Source organism: Ceratotherium simum, chromosome 22 (assembly GCF_057802395.1).
Source record: "Ceratotherium simum simum isolate JZ-2026a chromosome 22, ASM5780239v1, whole genome shotgun sequence".
In the NCBI taxonomy this organism is placed as follows: Eukaryota; Metazoa; Chordata; class Mammalia; order Perissodactyla; family Rhinocerotidae; genus Ceratotherium; species Ceratotherium simum.
The window spans coordinates 17549927-17574383 of NC_141921.1; the positions used below are offsets into that span (position 1 = coordinate 17549927).

The following is a 24457-nucleotide window of genomic DNA, read 5'->3' on the forward strand; positions in this document are numbered from 1 at the left end:
CCAGGCTGTGCTGCCTCAGCCCGTGTTGTCTTTATCTCACCCCACGATGCTCCAGAGGCAGCTCCCTGGGCTGCAGGGACCCCGTGAGGCTGGGCTGGGCCAGTAGAGGAAGAGCGGACCCAAGAAAAAACTCTGACTTCACCATTTCCAAGTCAACAGGTATTTGCTGAGCATATGATCTGGACGAGGGGACAGAGGCTAGGGGAGGTCACATGGGGAAAGAAGGGCAGCTGGAGTAGAAATAGCACTGACCCTGGGGTATGACAGACCTGGGTTTGAACCTCGACCATTACAGGTCAAGACATCCAACCTCTCAGAGTCTGAAGGCTCATCTGAAAATGGATGCACAGACATACCTTGAAGGCTTATGCTGTAAGGCTTAAGTGAGAGCAATAATGTGGTGGGGGTCTGTAATTATCTGTCATAAGTAATAGTAGTGGCTACCACTGACAGTGCTCTTTCTCGTTTAATCCTAACCACAGCCATGTTACCATGATTATGCCCATTTTATAGATGAGGAAATGGGCTCAAAGAAGGAGGAGGGGGCACATGTAATGAGAAGTGGGCCTCGGATACAAACCTGGCTCAGCCTGCCACCAGAATCAGAGCCCTTAGCCACCTGCCTGCCCTCGGAGACACAAGATCAGGCCTAGCCAGAGGTGGCTGTAAATGAGAACCATCTGGATGTTCAGAGGAGGGTTAGATCTCATGTTTTAGATGGAGTTAGGAAGGCTTCCTGGGGGAGGTACCATTTGTGATGGGCCTTGAAGGATGGGCAGAATAAATCAAGTAAGAATGGAAGGAGGCTAGGAGGCCCCAGCTTGCACAGAGGCATGGAGGCAAAGTCTGCAGTGTATCCAGGGAATGGCAAGCCGTGTGGTCTGGTGGGCCAAAGCCTTGGGCATTTAGATCAGCACTGGTGGCTTAAGGAAGGAGAGATAGCTCAGGGTCAGACCCCAAGCAGGCCCAATGTCAGGGAGCGTATTTGGGCTTGGCCAGACGCTACACCCCGAGGCCGGGCCGGGTCCCGGCTGCAGACTTCCAGCTGAAGCCTGGTTGTCATAGGAAGGCAGCTTTGGCCCAAATCTCCACATACTTTTTGTCTGGTGTGGCATTGCGTGTTGTGCCAAAGCAAATGTGGGTGAGAGGGGCAAGCCAGGGTGGCCGTGTGCCCTGGAAAGGCTACGGTACCCAGAGCAGTGGAGGGGCCACACATGGGGGACCTGGCACATGGCATGCAGGTGGCAGAATTTCTAGTACCACCCCCCCCACACATACACATATACCACTCCTTTCCAGGAGCATGTCCACATGGAGAGGCCCATACCCACCCCGCAGCCCAGGGTGAGTAAGCGAAGACAAAGGCTAGCCAACAGAGCTCTCCTATGCCAGGCGATGGGCCAAGCCTTCCATTGGCTCTGCCACAAAACCTTCCAGCAGCTGTGAGTTGGGATTTTTCTTTTTAGACGCCTTTGATGGATGTGGCCTCTGACACTCAGAAGGGTTAAATTGTCGTGTGCCCTTGGTCACATGGCTCCTGAGCAACAGAACCATTCCCTAGACTGGCCAAGCCCTGCCCTGCACCACCTCTGGTCTGACACAGTGCTGGGCACTTGTCCATGGGGGATGAGGGGATGTGAGCCTGAGTCACAGGGCTTTGAAGCTGGCGGCCAGATCCGTCAAAGGTTCCAGAGTGGGCTGGCCCCTGACTCACCCCCACACCCCCAGCCAGCCTCGGGCAGCAGCTTCAGCTCCTGACCACCCTCCTGCCTGCCAGAGCCCAGCTGTGCCCCTCCTGGGTCATTCACGGCTCAGGATTCCCAGGCGCTGGGCGGGAAGGCCAAGGCTTTTAGGCCAGGAGGTTTCCCAGGCATGTCTCTGCTCAGGAATGTCGGCCTGGAACCACAGCGGGAACCCCGGCTTTGCCTGCCTGCTGGGCACCAAGTTACCCTGATGATATAGGCACCAGGCACTTATTTTTAGCTGACGTTTAATTCTAGAATGAAGTACTGTACTTCTGCATGGCCCGGCCTCCTGGTGGCTCACCTCTTCCCAGAGGGGAAAGACGGCCTCCTGGTGGGGAGCTGGGTGCGCCTTGGAAAACATGGGTTCTGGGCAACACAGTGGGTGTGACTCTGAAAAATGACCAGCTGCGTGTCTTGGCTGGTGGTGGTGGTGGGATGGAGGAGAATGCTGGGGTTCCAGCCTCTCCAAGTGTAGGGGCCTCAGAGAGGAAAGCGTCCAGGCATTCTGGGTTTCTAGGATCCAGGCCAGGCAGGGTGACCTGTGGTGGGCTCTTCCTCCTTCCTGGACTTTGGTTTCCTCATCTAGGTAGAGGCCGAGGGTCCTTCCCTCTCTGGCTACCTATGTGATTTTTTTCTTAATGATTATGTCAAGTCTTCATGATTAGAGCATTTTAAAGATGGTATCAGGCAAGAAAAGGGGCCTAAACCTCCCTCATCAGGAGGGCTATCTATGCAAAGACAGGCTATGTCTGATGAGACAAAGCCATCTTGTGCAATCCATTTCACTCCAGCATTGGGCACAGACCATGTGCTCCGGCCTGTGCTAGGCCCTAGGGTAGGGATTTCAGAGAAGACCGTGGCTCAATGTGTTCATCCCTCTCAGTGGCGAGACACACTTCTCCCCAGGAAATAACCAGATGTTTCCAGGACAAGTGTAATATGCCATTCAAAGCTCTTCAAGCTTTGACTCTTCTAATCTCTCTAACATATCTGTCGTGAAGGAGGATGGATGCATGGGAGACTGGTTATGTAGACGTATGGATGGAAGGATGGATAAAAGGTTAGATAATGGATGAATAGATGGATAGATAGATAGAAGGAAGGATGGATGGATAGATGGGTGGATGGATAGATGGATGTGAACACAGGAGGTTGAATTGCTGGATGGATGGTTGGATGGATGGATGGATGGATGGATGGACGATGGACAGATGGATAGACAGGTAGGTAGGTGGATAGATGGGAGGATCATGGGATAAATGTGACATAGGCTGTTGGTCCCATAGCAGATGAATAGAAGGGGAAAAGTTCCAGCCCTGCCTCTTGTTCATTGTGTGACCCTGAGTAAGTCACTTCCTTATGTAAAATGAGAATCTTATCTGGAAAGACCTCATCTTTAAAGTGAGAATCAGGAGCCCAGCCTGCCTCCCAGATCCATTGTGGGATCCTGTGAATTAGGAATGGACTGCCCATGGCTACCTAATGGCTGTGACCAGCCCTAGCCACTGGCCTTGTAGGCATGGGCTACATGCTGTGTTCTTGCTGTGGGAGTGAGCCCCCCTCACCCACCCCATGGGTGAAGGCCGGAGGCTACCTCTGCTCCTGGGCTCCCCACTTGCCCCACCTGTATAGGGCTCTCTGCGTGGTAAGAGCAGAGAGGTGACCCCTGGAAAGGAGTTGCTGCAGGAGGGCTCCCCAAAGGCTGGGGAGCTGGAAAAGCACATTGAGGGTACTCAGGGCTCAGGATTAGTGCTTTGAGGTTACACAGATCTGCTTTCCAATCTTGGCTCTGCCACTTTCTAGCTGTCTGACATTGGGCAAGTCATGAGCCTCAGTTTCCTCGTTTATAAGATAGAGACTAATTACAGTACCCACCCCTTAGGTATGTTGTGACAGTTAGTGGAGGTAATGTATGTAAATCCCTTAGCACAGCACTTGGGATATATTAAATCCTCACTAAATGCATGTTTACCCCACACCCTTAAGAGGCTAAGTGGGGAACTGGGCCCTTAGCACTTTGGAGGTAACTCAAAAACTTTGAGTCCAGAGATTTCCATCCTGGATGCTGGGTCCCTGGCCAGCAGGACTCACGTGGCCTCTTGACAAGGGCGCCTTGACTGAACAATATCTGCTTTCGGCTGAAATTCCAGCAGTTCTGTGGGCCTTGCTGACCCTGTTCTGATTATCCTTAGATTAAAAACAAACAGGGCACATGAGTTATTCCTTTACAAGTACAGCTGACGTGGGAGATATAAATCTTCCCCAATGGGCCGAGCTGGAGGGAGGAGACCTAACAAAGGGTGTCCTCTGAGGGAAGCCGTGGAGACCAGAGGAGCTGGTCCCATAGGCTGAGGCTGCCCTCGTGGAGACTCAGCATGTAGACAGTGGCGTGGGCGGTGGCAGGCCCTGCTGGCTCAGGGTGAGCTGTGGCCCATGGCAGGAGGCCCAGACCACCCACCAGAAAGAGGCCCTGAGGCCGAGTGGCCCCAGGCCCGAGTAGCGGCAGCCCTGAGCTGCAGCCTCGGAGACATCACTTGGGGACAAACGGTGATGGGAATGTCTGAACCCCCTGAGTCCCTAGATCCTCAACCCAGGCGGCTTCAGGGCCAAACCCTCCCCAGCCCCCATTCCCTGGGGCTCCAGACATCTCCCCCTGGCCAGCCCCATCTTCCCAGCTGCTCGCTCTGCTAAGTCGCCTGCATGGTGTGTGCTGGCAATCAAGACACTGCGTCCTTTCCATTGGGGCTGCAAACAGAACTTCCTGAAACCTGGTGGGGCCAGGTGGCAAGGGGGAAGTGACTGGTTTTGCAGAGGTGGCAGAGCAGAGGGTCCCAAGCTGGGAGCAAGAGCGATGCAGTCAGAGTCTGCAGAGGTTACATTTGGGGAACTGAGAGCACCCTTCGCGGTCAGCAGGAAGGCAGAAAAGCTTTCCAGGGAAGCCAGAAGGGACAGGACTTGTCCAAGGCCACACAGTAGGAATAGCAGAGCTGGGACCAAAGCTCATTGCTCCTGCAACAACACCAGGCACCTGTTGCAGCCCATGCCTGCCCTACCAGACAACATCCCCAGGGCATTTCATCCTCACTCCTGTGCATCCTTCATCCCACACAGTATCCATGGCTGCTGAACAGCTGCTCGATGGGACCATATTTACTTAGTGCAGGAGATATAGAGGGAGCTTTGGGGTGCACAGGAAGATGACCTAGCCTTGTCCCAGTGCCCTGGCCTTCCTGCCAGTGGGATCCTTCCTGGCAGCCCTTGCCAAACAGACCCAGAGGCTTGGGCTCAGCTTGGACCCCTGGGAGCTTCACTGGTGTACAGGAAAGGGTGGAACTGAATTAGTAACCAAGAGAACATGTCTGGCCCCGTCACTGTCTTGAGCAAGTTGCCCCTCCTCTTGGACCTCAGTTATCACATCCAGCGGACAGGAGTGGAGACTGGAGACGATTTCTAGAGGTAGTTTTTAGCACAGCATCTCACCCAGAAATACACCTCAACTGCCCTCTTCTGCCAGCCTGCCCTCCCCACAAATCTCTCCTTCTTGGATTGGGCTTGGTGCCAAGCATTTGTGTGCAAAATAATTCCTTCCAAATCCCGACAGGGTGACCTTCAATGAATTCCTGCCCCTCTACCTGCAGCCTTTACCAGCCCAGGCAGGTAGCAGGGCCGAGTCAGGCTGAGGCAGTGCAGCAGGGCAGCTGGCTGGGGCAGTTGGTGGGGGCCAGAGCAGTGGGGTTGGGGGGCCACGCAGCCAGGCCAGCCAGGAGGGGCAGAGGTGACTGTCAGGGCCCAGGCTAAGAGCCCTAGGGGTCTGGGGCTGGCTATTTTTAGCTCGGCGTAATTTTCTCTACCTGGAACCCAACTCTTGCCAGTGGGGTAGCGCTGTTCCCGGAATGCTTTCACCCCCTAAGACCTGGGCTCGCTCAGGTTCCCCAGCCAGGCCTCTCCATTTCACAGGAGCCCTGTTTGCCCAGCTCGAGCCGAGGGCAGGGAAGGAGGGAAACCGGAGTGGGCACAGTTCCTTGCGCTGACCCTGCGGGGCCGGGTGGTGGCCCTGCCCTGTCGACATCCTCCTTTCACGCCACGGAGGGATCCTGTCTCCTGGTCCATTTAATTCTCCTATCATGTTTCCAGACTCGGAGCCTCTGGTTCCCTATTGTCCCGAGCGGGCACCTTGCATTTGTGTAAAGATTAGACACGTTAGCTCCTTCGTTCTTGCTCCCCGTGGTCTTTCTCTTCGACTTTCTCAAGCGCGAGTTCTCTCTTTCTCACTACACTCTGCTTCCTTGTGCTCCGTGCTCCGTCTCTCCCTGCCTGTGGCTATCTGCCTCGCTGTTTGTTTGCCTCTCCTCCCTGAGCCCCTCCTCCTCCCGCTGACCTGCTTTTTCTTCTTTCTTCTCTTCACGCTTCAGTAGCTTGAATTCTCTCTCCACCCCTACCTCCACCTTGGCCCTGCTTAATTCCGTATTTATATTCTCTTGGAGGTTAACAGAAATGACTGGGAGTATCGCTCACCTCATTCCAGAAATACTCTTTTAAATTCTTAGAGAGGTGCCGTGCAGGGGGCAGGGAGCACTGCACAGGGAGTCACTGTGCTTTGCTGGAGAAACCAAGATCTGGGTTCCAAAGCCAGCTCCGCATGACCAGCTGTGTGACCTTGGCCAGGCTGGGCTCCTCTCTGAGTTTCAACTTTCTCCTGGGCAGTAGTAGGGCAGATACCCAGATGCTACCACCTGTCTCCCGGGGCTGTGATAGAGAGGAGCTGAAAGTGCTCTGAGCACACAGTAGGTGCTCAGAAATGTTTGTTCCTGCTTCCACTGCCGCATGACCCAGCCTGGGAGAAGGAAGAGAACAGTGACAGGCATCTCCCTCCTTTGGTTCTGCCTTGTTTTCCCAGGATCGCACACACATCCACACACACATGCATGCTCTGGACGTGCCCTAGGAAGAAGCAAAATTGCCTGTTTCTTTGTGGTCATCTCTTTCCCCCTTCATAAATGTCTAATGACAAAAGAACTGCTGAACACAAGAACCAAAAATTGGGCAGCCTGGGTTCCTGAGCACCTAATTTCCACAGTCTAAAGCCAGGCATCTATATTCATTCATTCCCCCCTCCCTCAGAGAGCACTCACTCAGAGGGCTCCTACTGTGCGCCAGGCAGGCTCCAGGCCCTGCCTTCTCTGGAGTTCTGGACCTCAAGATTACTGGGGAGATAAGCCCAAGGTCATGAGTCAGGCAGGCTGGGAGTTCTGAGAAATGAGAGGGCCTTTCCTGTCCTGCCTGGAGACAGGGTCTCTGAGAAGACGACCCAGGAGGTGGACTCTGAGCCAGGCCTGGGTAGGAACAGAGGGCCACTGCCAGTTCCAGGAGCTGCTCGGCTCAGCACCAGAGCATCCTTATTCTTATCTCCAGGAAGGCCCGGTTTCTGAGCCAGCAGAGGGGCAGGAGCAGATTGCTAGCCCCCAGGGAGGACCCCCAAACACCTTGCCTTGTTTGCAGAAAGTAGCCACTAAGGTGAGCCGAGACATCCTGTCATGTCCAACATGGGAGACCTTCCAAGGCGTGCTTTGTATGTGTGCCCACAGGGGCATCTTTCTGGACAGGGCTATGAAGCTCCCTTCTTAGTGTCAAGGGAGCCTGTGAGCCAAACAGATTAAGAACCTCCCATTTTGGCTTTGTTTCGCAAACAAGGAAACTGAGGCCCAGAAGGGATATCCTTGGCCAGGGCTGCACAGCTGAATAGGTTCTAGAAGAAACCAGAATTCCTATCCCCAGGCCTCCAAGGGGGAAGCGGGGAGGGAGGGAAGAGAGCAACTTCCTGGGTAAGGTAGAGATGAGGCAGCTCCAGGCTGGTCAGAGGTCAGGGGTGAACTGTGTCCTTCACTGAGGGAAGCAGGCCCAGAGAGGGAGCTGACTTGCTGGATGCCACATAGCCTTAAACAGGCCTTTCACCTCCCTCACAGTAGAAGGGGCATCCTCAGCCTGGTTACAGTAGGCAAGCAGGACGGTGGGGTCTCCTCCAAGGAGAGGGAGGGTTTTGCTCATGGGAACTCCCCCTCCAAACTCTGAGCTCTGGGCAAACCTGTGGAACAGTCTCGGAGAGTGCAGGAGGGGCTCAGGGCACTTCTGGGATGACCTGAGGCAGTCCAGCAGGACTGGGAGGGGTCCCTGGGGACTGCAGGGGAGCCTCAGGACTCAGGGAGGTGCTCCAGGCGGGGAGGGAGAAGTGGGCCCTTCCTTCCCTCCTCTGCCCTCCCCCTATCCCCTCCACTGCGGAGGCTGGGGCGGGCCAGGCGCCCCGGGAGGAGGCGGTGTCCCTGGCTCCAGGCCCGCCGGTGTGGGGCAGGGCTGGACGCCCAGGGGCGGGGCGGTGCCTGGTATTATAAGAGGCAGCCAGGGCACCGAGGCAATGAGCTATTGGCTCGGATTGGCAGCAGGACGCTGGCAACAGGCGCGCTCCCTGTTCCAGTCCAGCCCCTGCGCTCTGTGCGCTCCGTGTGCTCTGCCGCCGCTGTGGTCGCCATGCCCACCGCCTGGTGCTCCGTTGCTCTAGCCCTGCTCGTGGCCTTGCATGAAGGTGAGCTGCCCTGGCCTTGCCTGCTGCAGCAGCTCCCGGGTCTGCTCATGGGTGTCTCCCTCCAGGGCCACTGGGGGACTACAGGGGTGGGAGCCCGGCGGCAGCGGCAGCTGCAGGGGCTCTGCAAGGACAGAGGCGCCGCAGGCACGGGGCAGCCCTGGCCCTTCCCACGGGGGCTGCTGGGGCTTTCCTGGGCTGGCCCGGAGCTCCTGAGCAGTGAGAGTGCCAACTTCCTCAATTATGCAAGAGGAGGAGCCCAGCAGGTCCCCCTATCCCAGCTGTGCCAGCCGCCCTGACCCACCTCTCCACCTCTCTCTTCCCTCCTGTGCATGCAGGCAAGGGCCAGGCCACTGCTACCCCAGAGCAGCCGGCGCCTTCGCCGCGTGCCCGAGGCTCCCACCTGCGATCTCGGCGTTGCTCCTGCAGCTCCTGGCTCGACAAGGAGTGCGTCTACTTCTGCCACCTGGACATCATCTGGGTGAACACTCCCGGGTGAGCTACCCTGGGATCCAGGAGGGCTGCTAGGAGCCTGGGCGGGAAGCGGGAGTTGGGGGCTACTGACATGCTGTGAACCTCTGGCACAGTACAGCTCTCTCTGGGTCTCCAGATGGGAGCATTGGGCTAATGGCAATAGTTACCAGTTATTGGTTCAACTCTCACGTGGGGGCTGCCTGAGCAATATAGAGGGCTGTCTCAAGAGAATTCTCACTACAGCCCGGTAAGAAAGTGTTGGCTCCATTTTCCAGAATGGGCTACTGAGGCTCAGAGAGGTTAGGTGCCTTCCCCAAGATCGCACAGGAAGGAGTAAGTGGTAGATGGAGGCTCCATCCTAGGTCCCTGGACGCCAGTGCTCACACTCGCTCTGCCATGCTGTCTCCGTGCGACCTGCCAAGAATAACACGACGAATGACAGTGCCCATATCTCGACTGTGCCAGGCCCTGTGCCAGGCGCTGCTCGTGCATTATCATCTTGTGCACCCCGTCCTCCCCATGAGGCAGGTACTGCCGTTGTCCCCAAGTGACAGAGGAGAACCCTGACCTGCGTCACCGGCAGAGCCGGGGGTGGGGGCCCTGTGCTGTCTGTTCTATCTGCACCCGCACTGCCTCCGGGCCACTGCGTACTTCAAGTTGAAGTTTCTCTGTGTGTTTGTGCGTTTTTTTTCCCTTTCCCAAATTGCAAAAGGCAAGAGAAGCCCAGCACGTAGCGTGTGTGGAGCTAATCCGCGTCCAAACCCTCGCTCAGGGCGGGACCCTGCCAGCCCCTGCGTGCCGCTCTACCTGCAGTCAGTGTAGCTCCAACCACATAGTCTAAAATTAGCTCTGGCACCCAGAGCTGCTGGTCCAGCCGGCCACAGGGCCTCTGCCCTGCCCCTGGCCTGCCGTGGCCAGACTCTGGATCCGAAGTCAGTCCTCTCTGATCTCACACACATGTGCGTGCACACACATGCATGCACACACACGCACACCCTTCATTTGTAAGTCAGAGCTCTAAGACACATTTGTCACCCCTCCAGGTGAGTGGTGACCACGTGGGGACAGCTTAGCTGTGAGCCTGTGTGTTTACTTCTCTGAGACGCGCTTCCTCCCCTCCTCCAGGGCAAGCTGAGAATAGGGGGACCAGCCTGGCTCCATCAGCTCGAGTTCCTGTCTGGGACTGGAGGGCAGGGGCACTGGGAGGACTCTTCGTTTCTGGACTTAGGGAGGGAGCACAGTTTCCACCCCCTCCTTCCCATGCTGGAGGTCTTACTGAGCAGGGCCAGGGAAGTGTGGGTGAGGAGAGAGGGGAGAGGGAAGGGGTCTTGTCCAGGGCTACCTGGAACCTAGGGAGGAGCCCGCGGTGGGATTTCTTGAGGTCAGGGGCTGGTCACCTTTCGCTGCCACCCTGGTGGCATGGGTGGCCATCTCAGTGTGCAGTATGGACAATGGTGGTCGTGGTTTATTTAATTCTCTCTTCCTCTCCCTCTCCCTCTCTCTCTCTCTCCACCCTACACCACTACCTTGCTGGCTGCCCGCCCACAGACAGACAGCTCCTTACGGCCTGGGAAACCCGCCAAGACGTCGGCGCCGCTCCCTGCCAAGGCGCTGTGAATGCTCCAGTGCCAGGGACCCCACCTGTGCCACCTTCTGCCATCGAAGGCCCTGGTAAGTGGGCACCCAGCCTGCAGGGGCCAGGGGTGGCTGCTAGCTTGGACCTGCCCTGGAACGCAGGGTGTATGGGAGACCAGCAGAGGAGCAGAGTGGCTAACAGCGGGGAGCAGGGTCCTAGGGGCCCAGAGGCTGTCCTGGGTCTGTGGGCAGCGTCCCTTCCTGTGAGGAGCCAGTCACTCCTGAGCCCCTCCCACTACCCAGCTCTGGGGGCTTCTGAAAGCATCACGTCCCCACTCCTGGGCAGGAGGGATTCTCCCAGGTGACAGCTGAGGCCACTCAGGCCCAGAGAGGGGACAGGACTTGTCCTGTCAGGCCACACAGCTAGTCAGAGGGAGAACTGGGCCTTCATCCGTGGTCTGCCTGACCAAGTCCACTGGGCTTTGGATTCAGACCTAAGGCTCAGAGAACTTTGGAGATTTCTTGGCGGCAAAGTAGCCTCTGGAGTTGGGAGGCCATGGCACCATCCCAAGGTTGTCACAGAGTTGCTTGGGGGCCTTTGCCAAGTCTCTTAACTCTCTGGCCTCAGTTTTCCCATCTGTAAAAGGGGTGGGAGACTTTGTTCCTTCTCTCCCCGACTTGGAGCATCTAGGGAAAGCAGAAACTGGCTTCTCAATTCCAAGCCTCCTGTTCCCATGATGGTCTAGGAGAAACTCCTCCTCTGAGCCTCAGGCTGTGGCTCCACTCCTGCCTCAGTTTCTCCTGCAAAGGGCTGTGCTCAGCTGCAGGTGGCCGGATTCTGGGAGGGCCGGCCACCCAGCTGCCTCTTTCTGAGGCTAAGAACACATTCCCGGTAGCTCAGTTTTCCTCGGTCCCCACCCTGCCTGGGAAAGGAAAGATGCCAGGTGCACAGGGCTGGAAATGGATCTGCTCCTGAGGGCAGATGGGTGGGGGCTGGGCCGGGCCTGCTGCCAGGTGTCCTTGGTCCCTGAACAGCGCCTCACTTGGACCCCAATGCTGTTCATTCAGGGCTGAAGCCGTGGCAGTCCCACACAGTGAGGTCCCTACAGAGGTGCTCCAGGCTGGTGAGACATGGACCATTGCAGGAGATCTCCTCCAGCAGCTGAGGTGAGGGCGCCTGCCCTGACCGAGCGCCTCCTAGAGGCTGGGCACATTCCGCTTGTTCTCCATGCAAGACAGGACTGGATCCCCACTGGGTAGCCAAGAGGCTCAGAGTGGTGAAGGCACTTGCCCAAGGTCACACAGCAGTCGGTGGCATTTGGCTGACTCCAGAACCTCTGGTCTTAACCACTACACTCTTTGTTCCCACCGGGCTGGAAGTGGACTTCTTTAGAGGCTTTGATGGCTTGTGACTATGGAAGGACTACAGGTGTTCATTCGGGTTGTGTCTGAATCGAGCATCTGCCACACGCTGGGGTCCGGGGGGCTGACTCCCCAGCCTGCCCCCACCCCTGTGCCCCAGACCAGACTGCTGCCTGGCGGCCTCTGCATGGCTCAGCTCAGGGCTTGGCACACAGGAGGTTCCCATGAATGTCTGTCTAACCAAACCGACTTGAGAACAGAAACCCCACACCTGGCCGTGCAGCCGAGAGGCTAAAGGGGTAGCTTTTGAGCCAGGACTGCCTGCCACAAACAAGCTTTGTGACCTTGGGCTTGTCATTTAACTTCTCTGTGCTTCAAGTTCCTATTTTTGAAGCAGGGACAACAGTGCTGTCTGTCTTCTGGGGCTGTCGTGAGGTTACATGAGTTGACAGACGTGAAGCACCTCAGGCGGGGCCTGGCCCCGCGGGAGCTCTGGGGGGTCAGACATTCCTACCTCTGTCCCTGCTGGCTTCTTGGGACCGGCCAGTGCCGGGGCCCAGCATGGCCCCTGAGGGGTTCCCATCTTTGTGAGGAGGCAGAAACACAGGAGAAGACAGGGCAGTGGGATGGGCAGGACCCAGTGTGTACTCAGAACCTGTCTTGGGATAAAAATCAAAATAAGGCTGCGCATGCATGGCACTGCATGGTGGGCAGAGGGCTTGCTGTGCTGACCTGTGCTTCTCCTCACGCCAGGTCAGGCCTGTTTTCATTTGACAGATCAAGAAAGGGGCTCAGAGAGGTGGAGACACTTGCCCAAGTTCCAATAGCTGGGAACTGAAGCCGGCCTCCTAATTCCCAGGCCAGAATGCTTTGAGCCAGGACAAGGCCACCCAGATGATGCCAGCGTCCCCGCCAAGGTCTCAGCCAGGTTCAAAGGGCAGCTAGAACCCATGTTTGTCTGCGTTGGACCACCTTGAGCTGGAGCTTGAAGAGTGGGGATTTTCGTAGGTGGAGTTTGAGTGAGGGGAAGGTAAACGGCCTGGAAGAAATGGCGTGAGCGAATACGTGGACGTGGGAAGCAGGTCACGGGAGATACACTGGGCGGTTCTTGGCCGTCAGGTCATTCTGGTGACATCTGATGCTAAACATCAGCGTTGTCAAAGCCCCTGTGGGCAGAGAAGCTTCCGGGCCTGGTCTGGCCTGTCCTTGAGGTGCAGACATTGTTTTCAGGGTCAGCTGTGGCCACCCTCTGACCCCAGGGCAGCCACGATGAAGGGTCCAGTCCCTATGACTGCTGCCTCCCACAGGGAACTCTTGCGTGGTGCACGTCTCCTGAGATGCTAAATTGACCCTTCTCCATTCCAGGGACATTTCTGCAGCCAAGATCCGCTTTGCTAGGCGACAGCAGGAGGCCACGAGAGTGCCCAGGCCTGCACACTCCAGGCAGGGGAAGAGATAGCACCAGGAGCTGGGGGAACATTGCGAAGGAAGCGTGTGTGGAGACAGGAGGCGAGGGGCGGCCCAGGCCTGGGGGACCCTCCACCTGTTTTCTAGGCCAGGAGACCCATCTGCTGGGATTGGCACAAGCCCTGGCCCCCCGGTCCTGGCAAGGGGGCCGCCCTCGAGGCAGCTTCATGCCCTGGCACTGCCTGGGAAAGCCCTCAGCCCCAGGTTGCGGAGCGGCCTCCCACACTGGCTCAGGCCCCACAGCCCTGCTGAAAGGGACCAGGGGCGGAGTGCGCTCGCCTGGGGGCCGCGTCCCGAGAGGAGTCCTGTCGGCTGCAAACCAGGAGTGATGTGCAGTAGCGGATGCTCACGCCTAACCCAGCCCTGGAGGCCAGACGGGGCTGCCCAAGGGCTGGTGTCCTGGCCGGTCCCCGTCTGTGCCCTCCGGTTCTCCCTCCCCAGAATCCTTGTCCCCTCATACCCTTGGGACACTCCCGGTGAAAAGGGCCTGCTCTGTTTCACCTGTCTGTATATAACTTATTTGCTCTGAGAACTTGGAGAATTCCAGTTATTTATTTTTGTGTATTTTTTTAGACTCTCAATTATTTACCTGCAAACTTGTGTTTGTAATAAATAAGGAAATGACACTCTGGGATTTTGTCTTGGCTGAAGCAGGGGTGGGAGGCACCTCTCAGGAAGGGGCTGCTTGGAAGTTAGGGCAACACAGGAAGGGGGAGGAAAGGGCCTGGGCAGGTTGCTGGAGCCCTGAGTCCCGCTCCCTGCGCCTTTGCTAGGCATCTCCGGCTGCTCGCCCACCCTCCCCGGGCTTCTGCCCATCATGTGCCTGGACAGCCATTTGTAGCTTTGACGTCCAGGATTTCAGGACCCACGTTCCCATCAGGCCAGTCACTGATAGCCAAGGCCTTTCCCAAGAGCAGGTTTGGAAGGAGCCAAGACGGTAAGGATGCCAAGGCCCACTTCCACTCCAGCTGCCCTGTGTTGCCAGGGGCTGCCTCAAGGCGCAGAGCAGATCTGTGCAGTGAGGGCTGGGCCGGATGGATTCCAGTGCTGTGTGCAGCCCCAGGGGCTGGTGATGGGTGCTGTGGTGGAGCCACAGCCTGGCCCTGGCCTTGTCCCTCATCTGGGGCCTTGGGCAGGGCCCTGCTAGAGGGGCTTCACCATCTCTGACTGAAGAAGCCCGGGGCTGCAGACTGTGTTGGCCAATCTTGCCAAGGCCCAAGAAGCAGCCCAGCTGAGCCCCAGGGGCAGCCAGCAGCCAGGACCACCCCTCCCGGCAGCCGCCTGGACCCCCAGCCTCCATTGCCGCCAAATCCCCTTACGAGCAACCTGTTCCCTTTCCCCCCAGCCAGCCTGTGCTGGGAGTGGCAGGTTGTGGTCTGAGCTAGCTATTGCAGAGTCATTATCTACACACTGCTCCCGTCCTGCCCTGTCTGTGAAGCGAGCCCTGACCCCTCATGGGGGAATAACATGTGGACACATTGAACTCCTACTATATACTGGCACTTTACCCAAATTAACTCGTTTCATCCTCACAACAACCCTATGACGTAGGTACTTTATTATCCCCTTTTTAAAGATGAAGAAACTGATGCACAGAGAAGGCAATTGACTTGCCTAAGGTCACACAGTGAGTAAGTGGTGGCATCAGGATTTGAACCCAGAGTCTATAGTACATACGTACTTATTTAAAATATGTATTTAAGAAACATTTGTTGATTGAATTCACAGCTCACCACTGCAGTGTGACCTTAAGCAAATCTCTTTCTCTTTTGGAGCCTCAGTTTTTTATCTTTAAAATGGGAAACAATAGCCCCTACCTCCTAGGGCTGGTGTGAACACTGAATGGGTCAGTTGTGGTGCTGGGCTCAGCCCTGGGCCTGACAAGAGGTGGAGGCTGCTTGTCAGGCTGTCGGTAGTGGTTCTGTAATGAGTGGGACAGGCGCAACGCAAGGACCTGAGGGGACGGAGAGCTTGGGGCCGTCTGTGGTGGAGAGAGGTGGTCGGAGAAAGACTCCTGACGGAGGTGCTCCTCCTGTAGCCTCAGAAGATGAATAAGACTCAAATAAACAGAAAGAACATTGGGAGGGAACTCCAGACAGAGGGAGCAGGGAGGGTGAGGGTATGGCGGTGGGAGTGACAAAGGAGGTTCCCACAGGGGCCCCCGTGCGGCTGGGGTGTGATAAAGGAGAAGAGCAGGAGACAAGCCAGAGGGGCCTCGAGGCCCAAGTAAGGAGCCCAGCCTTTCTCTCCCGGGCCACGGGGCCACGCAAGTTCTGTGAGCAGCAGAGGGGCTGGTCAGAACTGGCCTTGGGAGATATGCCATTGGAGGGCTGCACGGGGTGAGAGTGAAGGAGGGACTGGAGGCAAAGAAGCCAATCACCACCTGTCCGTAGGGGTCCACCCTGCAACCCGGAGGTGAGGGGTGGTGTCATGGGGCCAGTCCAGTCACTTACCTCCTACCGCAGCCCGGGGCCAGAGCCACCTCTCAAACCTTGGCTGAGCCTGAGGTCAGTGTAATCTCACTCCCTGGTGGCCCAGCGTCCCATTCTAAAGGACCCTACCCCCTTGGAAACCCAAAAGCAACAGTCAAAGGCCAGGCCGGGCAGCCAGGTAGGACAACCCCAGGAGGGCGGGTGCCATGGAGGCCTGGCAGGAGGGTGATGAGATGCTAGTTGAGGGTGTGGCAGAGGCCCCGAGGAGGCAGGCATTCACTGCCCTTGGCGCAGGCCCCAGTGACCCTGGCCAGAGTTCAGAGACCAGCCACCCAAATGATTAAGTAACAAAGATGATTAAAGGGTGGAGAGGAGGCCAGGAGGCAGGGAAAAGCAAGGTGACGCCACAAGAAGATCTTTATTCCTGGGAAATGGGGACCTCTGGCTTGGGCCTTGCACTTCGGAGGGTCCTGCTCCTGCCCTCCTCCAGTTATCGCTCTCTACGGGACAAGAAGTTTGTAGGGCCAAGGGGTCACGTGTCCCCAGAGTCTGTGCCTACTTCCAGACCACATTCCAGGTGACCGGGGCCCCAGAAGTACGGGGGAAGGTGGGGTAGAGGTTGGAAAGAAGCAGAGGAAAACTTCTGAGGAGTAGCTGCCAAGTCAATGAGAACCCTGGGGAGAAAGGTGTCAACATTTTAGGAAGTTTGTCTGGATTTTGTGGGACACAATCCCCCCTTTCCCTGCCTTTTTCTGCCTTTTCCATAAATACTTAGGTTTTGTCAAGGGTTTTTGAGTCAGATTTGTGTTCCTGTTGACTGGAACACCAGGCAGAGACAGGCCAGAAGGGGGCACAGGGTGACCCAGATTTATTCGGGGTCCGGGCACAGGCGGAAGCTGAGGTGGGGAGAGTGGGGTCTTGTGTCCGGGGCTCTGCGGTCTGATACACATCCAGGCAGCTGACGGGCCCTTTCTCTCCCCAGGCCGCCTCTCCCCTCAGCCACCCCACTCAGGAAAGAACTCCCAGGAATTAGTCTTTTTCTCTCTGGTTAAAAATAGAGACCAGGTTGCTGGGTTTTTAGTTCAGAAAAGTCATTTGCCTAACAGGACAATAAATTGTTGGAATGTGGCCATCCATTCATTCAACATATATGAACACTCACCTCCCGGGAGACTCTGAGCAGGACAGACACAGCCCCGCCCTCCTAGGCCCAGAGGAGAGCGCGTCAAGGAAACACTGTGACCTGTGGGGATGAAAACAAGAGCGAACGTTACCTAGCGCTCCCTCGGTGCTGTCCGTGTGTGAAGCCCCTGGCTCCTCACAGCAGCCTTACACAGCAGGTTCCCGTGATTGTTCCCATTTCATAGCAGAGGTAACTGAGAGGTTAAGTAACTTGCTCAAAGTCACACAGCTAGTATGTGGCTGAGCTGGGATTTAATCGTTAGGCTCTAAGCGTCTATGCTGTCCTGCCTCTCTGATAGGGGACATCCACACTGTGATGGCGCCTCTGAGGTAGGAGAACCCAGGGTGGCTTCCTGGAGGACATGACATCCAGGCCAAGCTCATGGGAATCAGTGAGGCGGAGCAGGAAGGTGGAGAAGAGTGCTCCAGGTAGAGGGAACAGCAAAGGTGAAGGCTCTGTGGGGAGGGAACTAGTCTCAGCCCCTTTCTGGGGGCAAACTAAGGAGGGGGCCTGGGGAAGGCTGGAGGGGGCAGGCGGGAGCGGGCAGTGCCCTCCTGAGCACCTGGCAAGGGGAAAGGGGCTCCAAGCAGGGAGATCCACAGCAGCGGTCACCCTTCCACCGGGGCCTCAGACAGTGTCTCCCAGGAGAACGTTACCATGACGGAAACGCCCTCCACTCCTGCTTCATGCCTTAGGACCAAACCACACTTACTGCCCTCGAGGCCCTCACAGGCTGGCAGGGAAGACAGACAAGGGCAAAGTGAGGGGACAGGAGGTAGGATATGTTATGGGCTGCCCTTCCAGCTGGTGGACGGGCAGGGAGGGAAGTTTGGAGAATGGGTAGAGTGTGCACATGCTGGGATGGGGGAAAGGGCATCACAGCTGGGGGACAGCGTGAGGCATGTCTGGCCGGAGCATGGAAGAATCTGGAGAGAGGCAGTGGGCCTGATCAGCAGGGGCCAGGCCGGGAAGGGCATCCAACACCAGGAATTGGAACTTGAGTGATGGGGAGCCAGCGATGGTGGCTAGGCAGGGGAGAGCCAGGACGAGAGCTGGCTTTGGGCTACTGGCTTATTGTTGGCCCCTCCCCAGCCAGCCAGTGCTTCCAGCTCACCAAGGCCCTCCCAGGCCCTGTCAGGGGAGAGCAGAGTGTGGGCCTTGCCTCGGCCTGCCAGGGACCTGCGCCAAGAGCCCTCAGGAGCTCGGAAGGGGGCCGTGTGTGGGCCCACAGGGGGCCCTGGAAGAGGAATGTGGTCTAATTAATTCTCTGAAGCTCAGAGGGCCTCACCTTGTGGGAGCAGCTGCCAGGATAGGCCTGCCAGGACGCCACCAGCCCAGCCTGTCGATCACTCGGTGTTGTAGAGAGTGTGGGGGACAGCAGACTGGGAGCTGGGAGACAGGGACTTAGGGGGCCAGCCCCTTGCCTCCAGGCACACCCGTGTCCCGGCGCTTCACAGCTAATAAAACAGTAATGGTAATAGTACCAGCTAACAGGCCTGGAGGGCGCACAGTGTGCCCGACTCTGGGCTAGGCCTGCTGTACTCACTCCTCATCCAGTCACTGTGAGGACCAAGGAGACGGGGACTGTCACTGTCCCCATTTGCAGATGAGGAAGCTGCGGCTTGGAGAGGGGAACTGGCCTGCCCAGGATTGTGCAATTGGAAAGCACAGGCAGGGAAGCCGGGGTTTGGACCCAGGCAGCCTGGGCCCCGGGACCACGTTGTCATAACCACCAGGCTGGGACGGCTCAGCGGGGAGGCAGGCTGCCTTTCCCAAGGACAGTCGACTGCAAAGGGTCCCCTGGAGACTGAACGGAGTAAGGTCCACAGCGGCACAGGCCACGCCCCTGGCATCTGCCTAAATATCCCCCTCCCAAGGTTCCCATGGGGCTCTCCGTCCCCTGGCCTGCAGGTCACCCTCAGGGACGCGTGGCTCACTGCTCCAAGCAGTTGGGGCTGGAGGAGGCGATCCTGACTCCCTGGGGTCTCCACCCACTTGGTCTGTGTTCTGCCACCTGGGCTCTGTCCCAGAGGTCCCATGACAGCACGGCCAGCGGGGCTGCATACTCTCAGAGACTCCTCCCTGCGACCCTATACCCCCTCCACAAGGGGACACGGAGGTCAAGGGAGGCTCAGGGTGGTGCAGGGAGGGGCTGCACCAGGGCCTTACAGCTAGAAAGTGGCAGAGCCAGGACGGGCACCCAGACTGGCCTGAAGAAGACTCTGCCCTTCCTGAGAACAGACAGAGGAGGGCAGAGCAGCCACGTCACATCCCCTCTCTGGGCCTCAGTTTCCTCATCTGCCATGAGGATGAGAGGCTGAGCTCATAGGGTTGTCCTGCAGTTCATTAACATCAGCCCAAGCTAATGGTACTGAGCGTCTCAGGCACCATCCTAAGCACTTTATTTAATTTTTAAAAATTTTCCAAAACAAAGATTTTATACACGGCTACATAATATATCATCATAAGGCTGTATCTTAATGCATTTGTTACCCTATAGGTGTATATTTAAATTTGTCCAGTTTCCCACTGATAAAATAACACTGTGTGCTACGTTTGTGCATAAATTTTATATTCATTCCTAATTATTTTTTGCTACATAATTTTTTATTGAGACATAATTCACACATCATAAAATTCACTCTTTTAAAGTGTACAGTTCAGTGGTTTTTAGTATATTCACAAAGTTACACAACCATCATCACTATCTAATCCCAGAACAATTTCATCACCCCAAAAAGAAATACTGTACCCTCTAGCAGTCCCTCGCCATATCCTGCTCCCCCCAGGCCCTGCAAATTACTAATCTACTTTCTGTCTCTGTGGATTTACCTATCCTGTACATTTCATATAAATGGAATCATACAGTATGTGGCCTTTTGTGTCTGGCTCCTTTCACTTAGCGTAATGTTTTCGAGGTTCATCCACGCTGGAGCGCGTGTCAGTACTCCATTCTCTCCCATGACTGAATAACATTCCCTGTAGGGATAGGCCACATTTTGTTTATCCGTTCATCCACTGATGGACATTTGGGTTGTTTCCACTTTTTGACTGAAGCACTTCATTTTAGCCCTCAACAGCCCCATGGGGATGTGCTGTTATATCACCATATAGACAAAGAGACTGAAGTCCAGAGAAGGTAAATAGCTCACTTCAGGTCACTTAGCTAGCGAGGGGCAATGGGGACTTTGCCCCAGGAGTTTGGTTGTGGAGATGATGGCCTTAACCATTGGACCATACTGCCTCCCCAGTCAAAGTAAGATAGCGTAGGCCAGCACCCACAGCAAACTGCACCCGAGGTGGCACCCAATGGGCCCTTAGCAAGCAGTGGCATTTCTCACCAGCATTTCTGAAGGCGGTAGAGCCAGGATCTGCCAGGTAGGGCCCAAGTCAGGACACCCAATGATAAAGAATCACTATATCAGCACAACGGTGATTCCTCCCGGAACAGGGACATCTCCCCACATCCTCTGGGCCTGCTTCCTCTGCTGAGCATTATTGGCCTGCAACCCAGAGCCCATTTCTCCATCCATCTCCACCTGGGAAGCCACGACTCCTCTCCTTGCCCCAGGGCCCTGCCCCCAGGGCCCTGCCGCTGGGCAGCAGAGGAAGGATCCTTGGGTGGGGTCAAAGTCAGAGCTGCAGTCAAGGCCACGTGTGACCTTGGGTGGGTCTCTGCCTCTTTGGGGCCTCCATCTATTAAACAATGGGACCAGAAATCTTAACTCTTCCTTTTTTTAGTTACAAAGGTAAGACAATCTATACACAGAAGCTTGTGGCTAAAGAAACCCAAACAAACAAAAATTGAGAAGAATATAGGAGCATCTAGAATAAAGAGTCAGTCTGCTCCCTGCCTCCCACCCCAGGGTAACCACTCCAAGAGGGGGATGTAGCCTTTTTCTACGGATTCAGATATATGTTTTATGTCTAACTTTTTAGGAGTATTTAAAATAAGAAATGGAGACATAAGTCTCCCTATTCTGCAACCTGCTTTCCTCACTCCCTGGGCATCTTTCCAGACCAGCGCCATGGACCCACCCCAGTCTTAACTGTAACAGCTCCACTGTGCTCCCTGGTGTGGACAGAATGTTGCTTATTTAACCGTTTGCCTGCTGACTCCTTTTGGACGGCCTCCATTTATTGTTTTCATAAACGCACTGCAGTAAATATCTTGTTTATACATCTTTGTCCTCAAAGAACAGATTTTTAGACACGTAATTTCTAGGCCAAAGGACGTGAATATTTTAAATATTCTGCCAAAAATGAGGTTCCAATTTGCATTCCTGCCCCTGCTGGGTGTGAGTGCCCTTTCCTTCACATACCTTCCAGCACTGGCTGCTCTGATGGAAAAACTGTTTCTTCATAAGGAATCTGATGTGCACAAGAGATACAACTGATGAGGCCTGGGTTGAGTAGGGTAAGGGCCTGGAGACGCCCCAATGTCCCGCCCCTCTGCAGCTGGTACAGAGGGTCCCTCCCAGTCTTCCAGTGCTGGGATCTAGGGTCCTAGTCAGCTGCAGGCCTGTCCCTCTGTGGCTGGCATTAGCCCCCAGCCTCTCACTTGGTCCCGCAGGGAGCTCGGGGATGGAGGAGGGGCTGTCAAATCTTCCTCCTCAGCTGACCCCACAGTCCCCTAATAACTGTGCCTTTGAGTAGGGCCCTTCTGGGACAGCATCTTCATTGAAAAGCATGTGCAATGGGAGACTTTAGGTACCTAAACCTGCAGGTTTTCTTGAAGAGAGGGAGCCTGGAGCGTCCTTGTTCCCTCTCAGCCTGTGATTCAAACTTGCCTTTTGGAGAAAACTGGACCCTGGTCTTCCCTCTGCCCAGGCCTCACTCCGTAGACCCAGGCAGGCTGCTGGGCTCCAGGATCCCAGATGCCAGGCTGGGGAGATCCTTCCCACAGAGTAGGTGAAGAATCTGCTCTCTCCAGAGCCTGCACACTTGCCGTGCTCATTAATTACTCCCAAGGTGGAAGGAGGGCTCCTCCTGGGAGGTGGCAGACTGGGGGCAAGGAAGGGACAGGGATGGCAGAGGAGGGGAGCATAGCCACGCCTACTCCAGGCCAGGCCTCTGAGGCTCCCTCCCCATGAATTTGATGCAGCATAGTGAACTTGGTACACTGGAGTCCCACCTGATTGATATGAGACCGTGTGAGCACACATGCACCCAAGGGTACACCTACGTGTAAAATATATTCTTGTATGTGCAACCAGGGATACTTCTGCATGTCTAATGGCATTCAGGTTAGTGCTTTGTGTGTCGGGCATTCATGCACAATCCACATGTGTGCACATTCCTGTGCACGTTGACATGTACAAGCATGTGTGACTGTGAGTGCCCCTGAGTGTATAAGTCTTTGCCTGGTTGTGGGTGCATAGATGTGTGTGCATACATGTGCCTCCATATGTGTGCATGTATGAGGATGCCAGTGTGCCTGTATCCGTGATTATGGATTATGGGTGAGTGGCTGCACGAGTGACATGAGCACACATGTGTGTATTTGTGTCTGAGTGTGTGTAAGAACACGTGCAGGAAGCATATAGAAGTGTAGACTGAGTGTATGCGTTGGTGTGCACTGCACACGCGTGGATCTAGAGGTGCTTCAGGGTGCCTGCGGGCAGAGCTATGCATGGAAATATTGTCCTATGACTCTGAAGTGTGCACTTGCACCCCCAGAGGTGCCACTTCGGGTCTGTGAATCGTGACCTCTCCTCTGGGGCCCACCTACACCTTGCCTGGACCTCTCACCCCTACTCACACTGAGGAACAAACAAAGGCACATTTTATGAACTCTGAACATCTTGTTTCATTTACAGGCAAATTAATTATTTTAGTAGTTAATAGGTCATTATAAACCTTATTGATTTTAAGAACAAACATGGATATATAATCGGTACAAAATTCATATGAATTTTGAACAAAAAGCATGAAAGTGGAGGATCTCCCACCCCCAACCTCCATCCCCTGTTAGGGGTCAGTGTCGGATAGGTGCATACAGGGCTCAGGAAGGGAAGGCGGGGGAGGAGCCAGAGAAGAGATCCCCTGCCTCAGTTTCCAAGGCTGTCCACCCCTGAGCTCCATCCCTACCCCACACCCTGGGAGATTATCGTCCTGGACCCAGGGGCCCCCAGAACTGGCTTATGTGGGGGCGGGGCAGGGGGTAATCAGACAGAGCACTGGCCAGAGCCTGCTCTGACAGCAACTGGGCAACGCACATCCCCTCTCAGCCTCCATTTCGTCATCTGTAACCCGGCGATAATCATCCCTTGGACTTCCATTGCAAGGAACCTCAAAATACCAGCTCCACTACCTGCCCCGCTGTCTTCGATCTCCTCGCTCCTGCACCCATAAGAATGTCTATCCCCTTCTTCACTCCCTTCCAGCTCCCCCACCTCCTCCCTCTGCCTGCACCTCCTCCTTGCCCCAGGCCAGACCCAGAAAGTTCTACTCACCTGTCAAAGCCCACACCCATGTCTCCACCTGGCCACACGTTTGTTGGTCTTCCCAAGTGGACTGTGAGCTCCCAGGGCAGGGACAGGCCCGGGCAGTACTGGGTCCCCAGAGCCCACCTTGACCTGGCGTGGTGTAGATGTCAGTCACTATTTGATTTTAGAAACTGAAGATAAAGAGGGACGGGGAAGGTGGGGAGGGGCTCTGGGAGCAGCACCATCTGGTACGGACAGCAGGGCACTCGGCACCCCAGACAGCAAGTCAGCCTGACCCTTGCCCAGGCGGGACAGGAAAGCACCAGTTATCAGCCGCCGCGGTGCCGGCACCACCCCCGCCGTTCACAAGCCTTACGGCTTTCCACCCTACCTCACACCTCCAAGGTAAGCAGTATCTTCATTCCCATTTGACAGACGCAGAAACTCACCCTTGGAGAAGATGAGTCAGCAGCAGAGATGGGACTCAAGCCCTCCTGACTCCAAGGCCTTCTCCAGGCTCTCTCCCTGCAGGTTCCTTCTCTCCTTTACAAGCCACGCCCACGGTCCCTGGGCACTTAGCAGGTGTCTGTGCCTCTGTCCCAGAGGCTGTGGAAGGTGCCCACTGCTCAAGCCCTCAGGAGCAGCCCTTGATCCTGAAGAACAGGGTTGGTGGACAGATGCCCCAGCTGCCTCGCATTTTGGGTAGGACTACTCTGAGGCTGGTTCTCCACCAACACTGGGAGATCCCAGAGCGCTGAGCCCAAATCACCCACCTGCCGCTCCTTAACTTGTCTGCATTGGCTTCCCTCCTTGTTTCACTTCCCACATCCTTTATGGCTTCCTGGAATCTCCTCCCACGTAAACTCCATGCCCTTGAATCCTAGTTCAGGTCTGATTCTGGAGGCCCCAACCCAAGACAGAGGGGCAGCAGCTGTGGGGGCCCTGAGTGCCTGGGCAGCCAAGAGAACCTGGCTCCACAGGGGCCTGTCTGAGAGGCCCTGAGACTTGTGTAGGGTCAGAAGTACACAGAGGAGGTCCGGGACAACTGGAGGAGCCCGGGCAGGTAGGAGGCCAGCCCCGCTGCAGCCCCAGGGCTGTGCACAGCGTCAGGCCAAGGCGGGGGGCGGTGGGGGGGGGCGGCGCTGCTTGCACGCGGAATTGAGGGGAGGGCAAGGGTGAGAGCACGGCAGTAGACAGGAGGTGCAGCTTATCTCAGG

The 24457-nt window shown here is 56.0% G+C and overlaps 1 protein-coding gene across 2 annotated transcripts; it reads left to right on the top strand.

Moving 5' to 3' along the window:
- Window positions 1-8223: 8223 nt before the first annotated feature.
- Window positions 8224-13823, top strand: EDN2 (endothelin 2). 2 transcript variants are annotated; one of them, XM_004443124.3, is made up of 5 exons: window positions 8224-8322; window positions 8658-8814; window positions 10342-10464; window positions 11437-11535; window positions 13096-13823. In XM_004443124.3, exons 1-5 carry the CDS (start codon window positions 8268-8270, stop codon window positions 13187-13189), a joined length of 528 nt encoding a protein of 175 aa, XP_004443181.1. In that variant the 5' UTR covers window positions 8224-8267; the 3' UTR covers window positions 13190-13823. The 2 variants fall into 2 exon arrangements, with proteins under 2 accessions (XP_004443181.1, XP_087301922.1); XM_087445796.1 differs by lacking the exon at window positions 11437-11535.
- Window positions 13824-24457: the final 10634 nt, after the last annotated feature.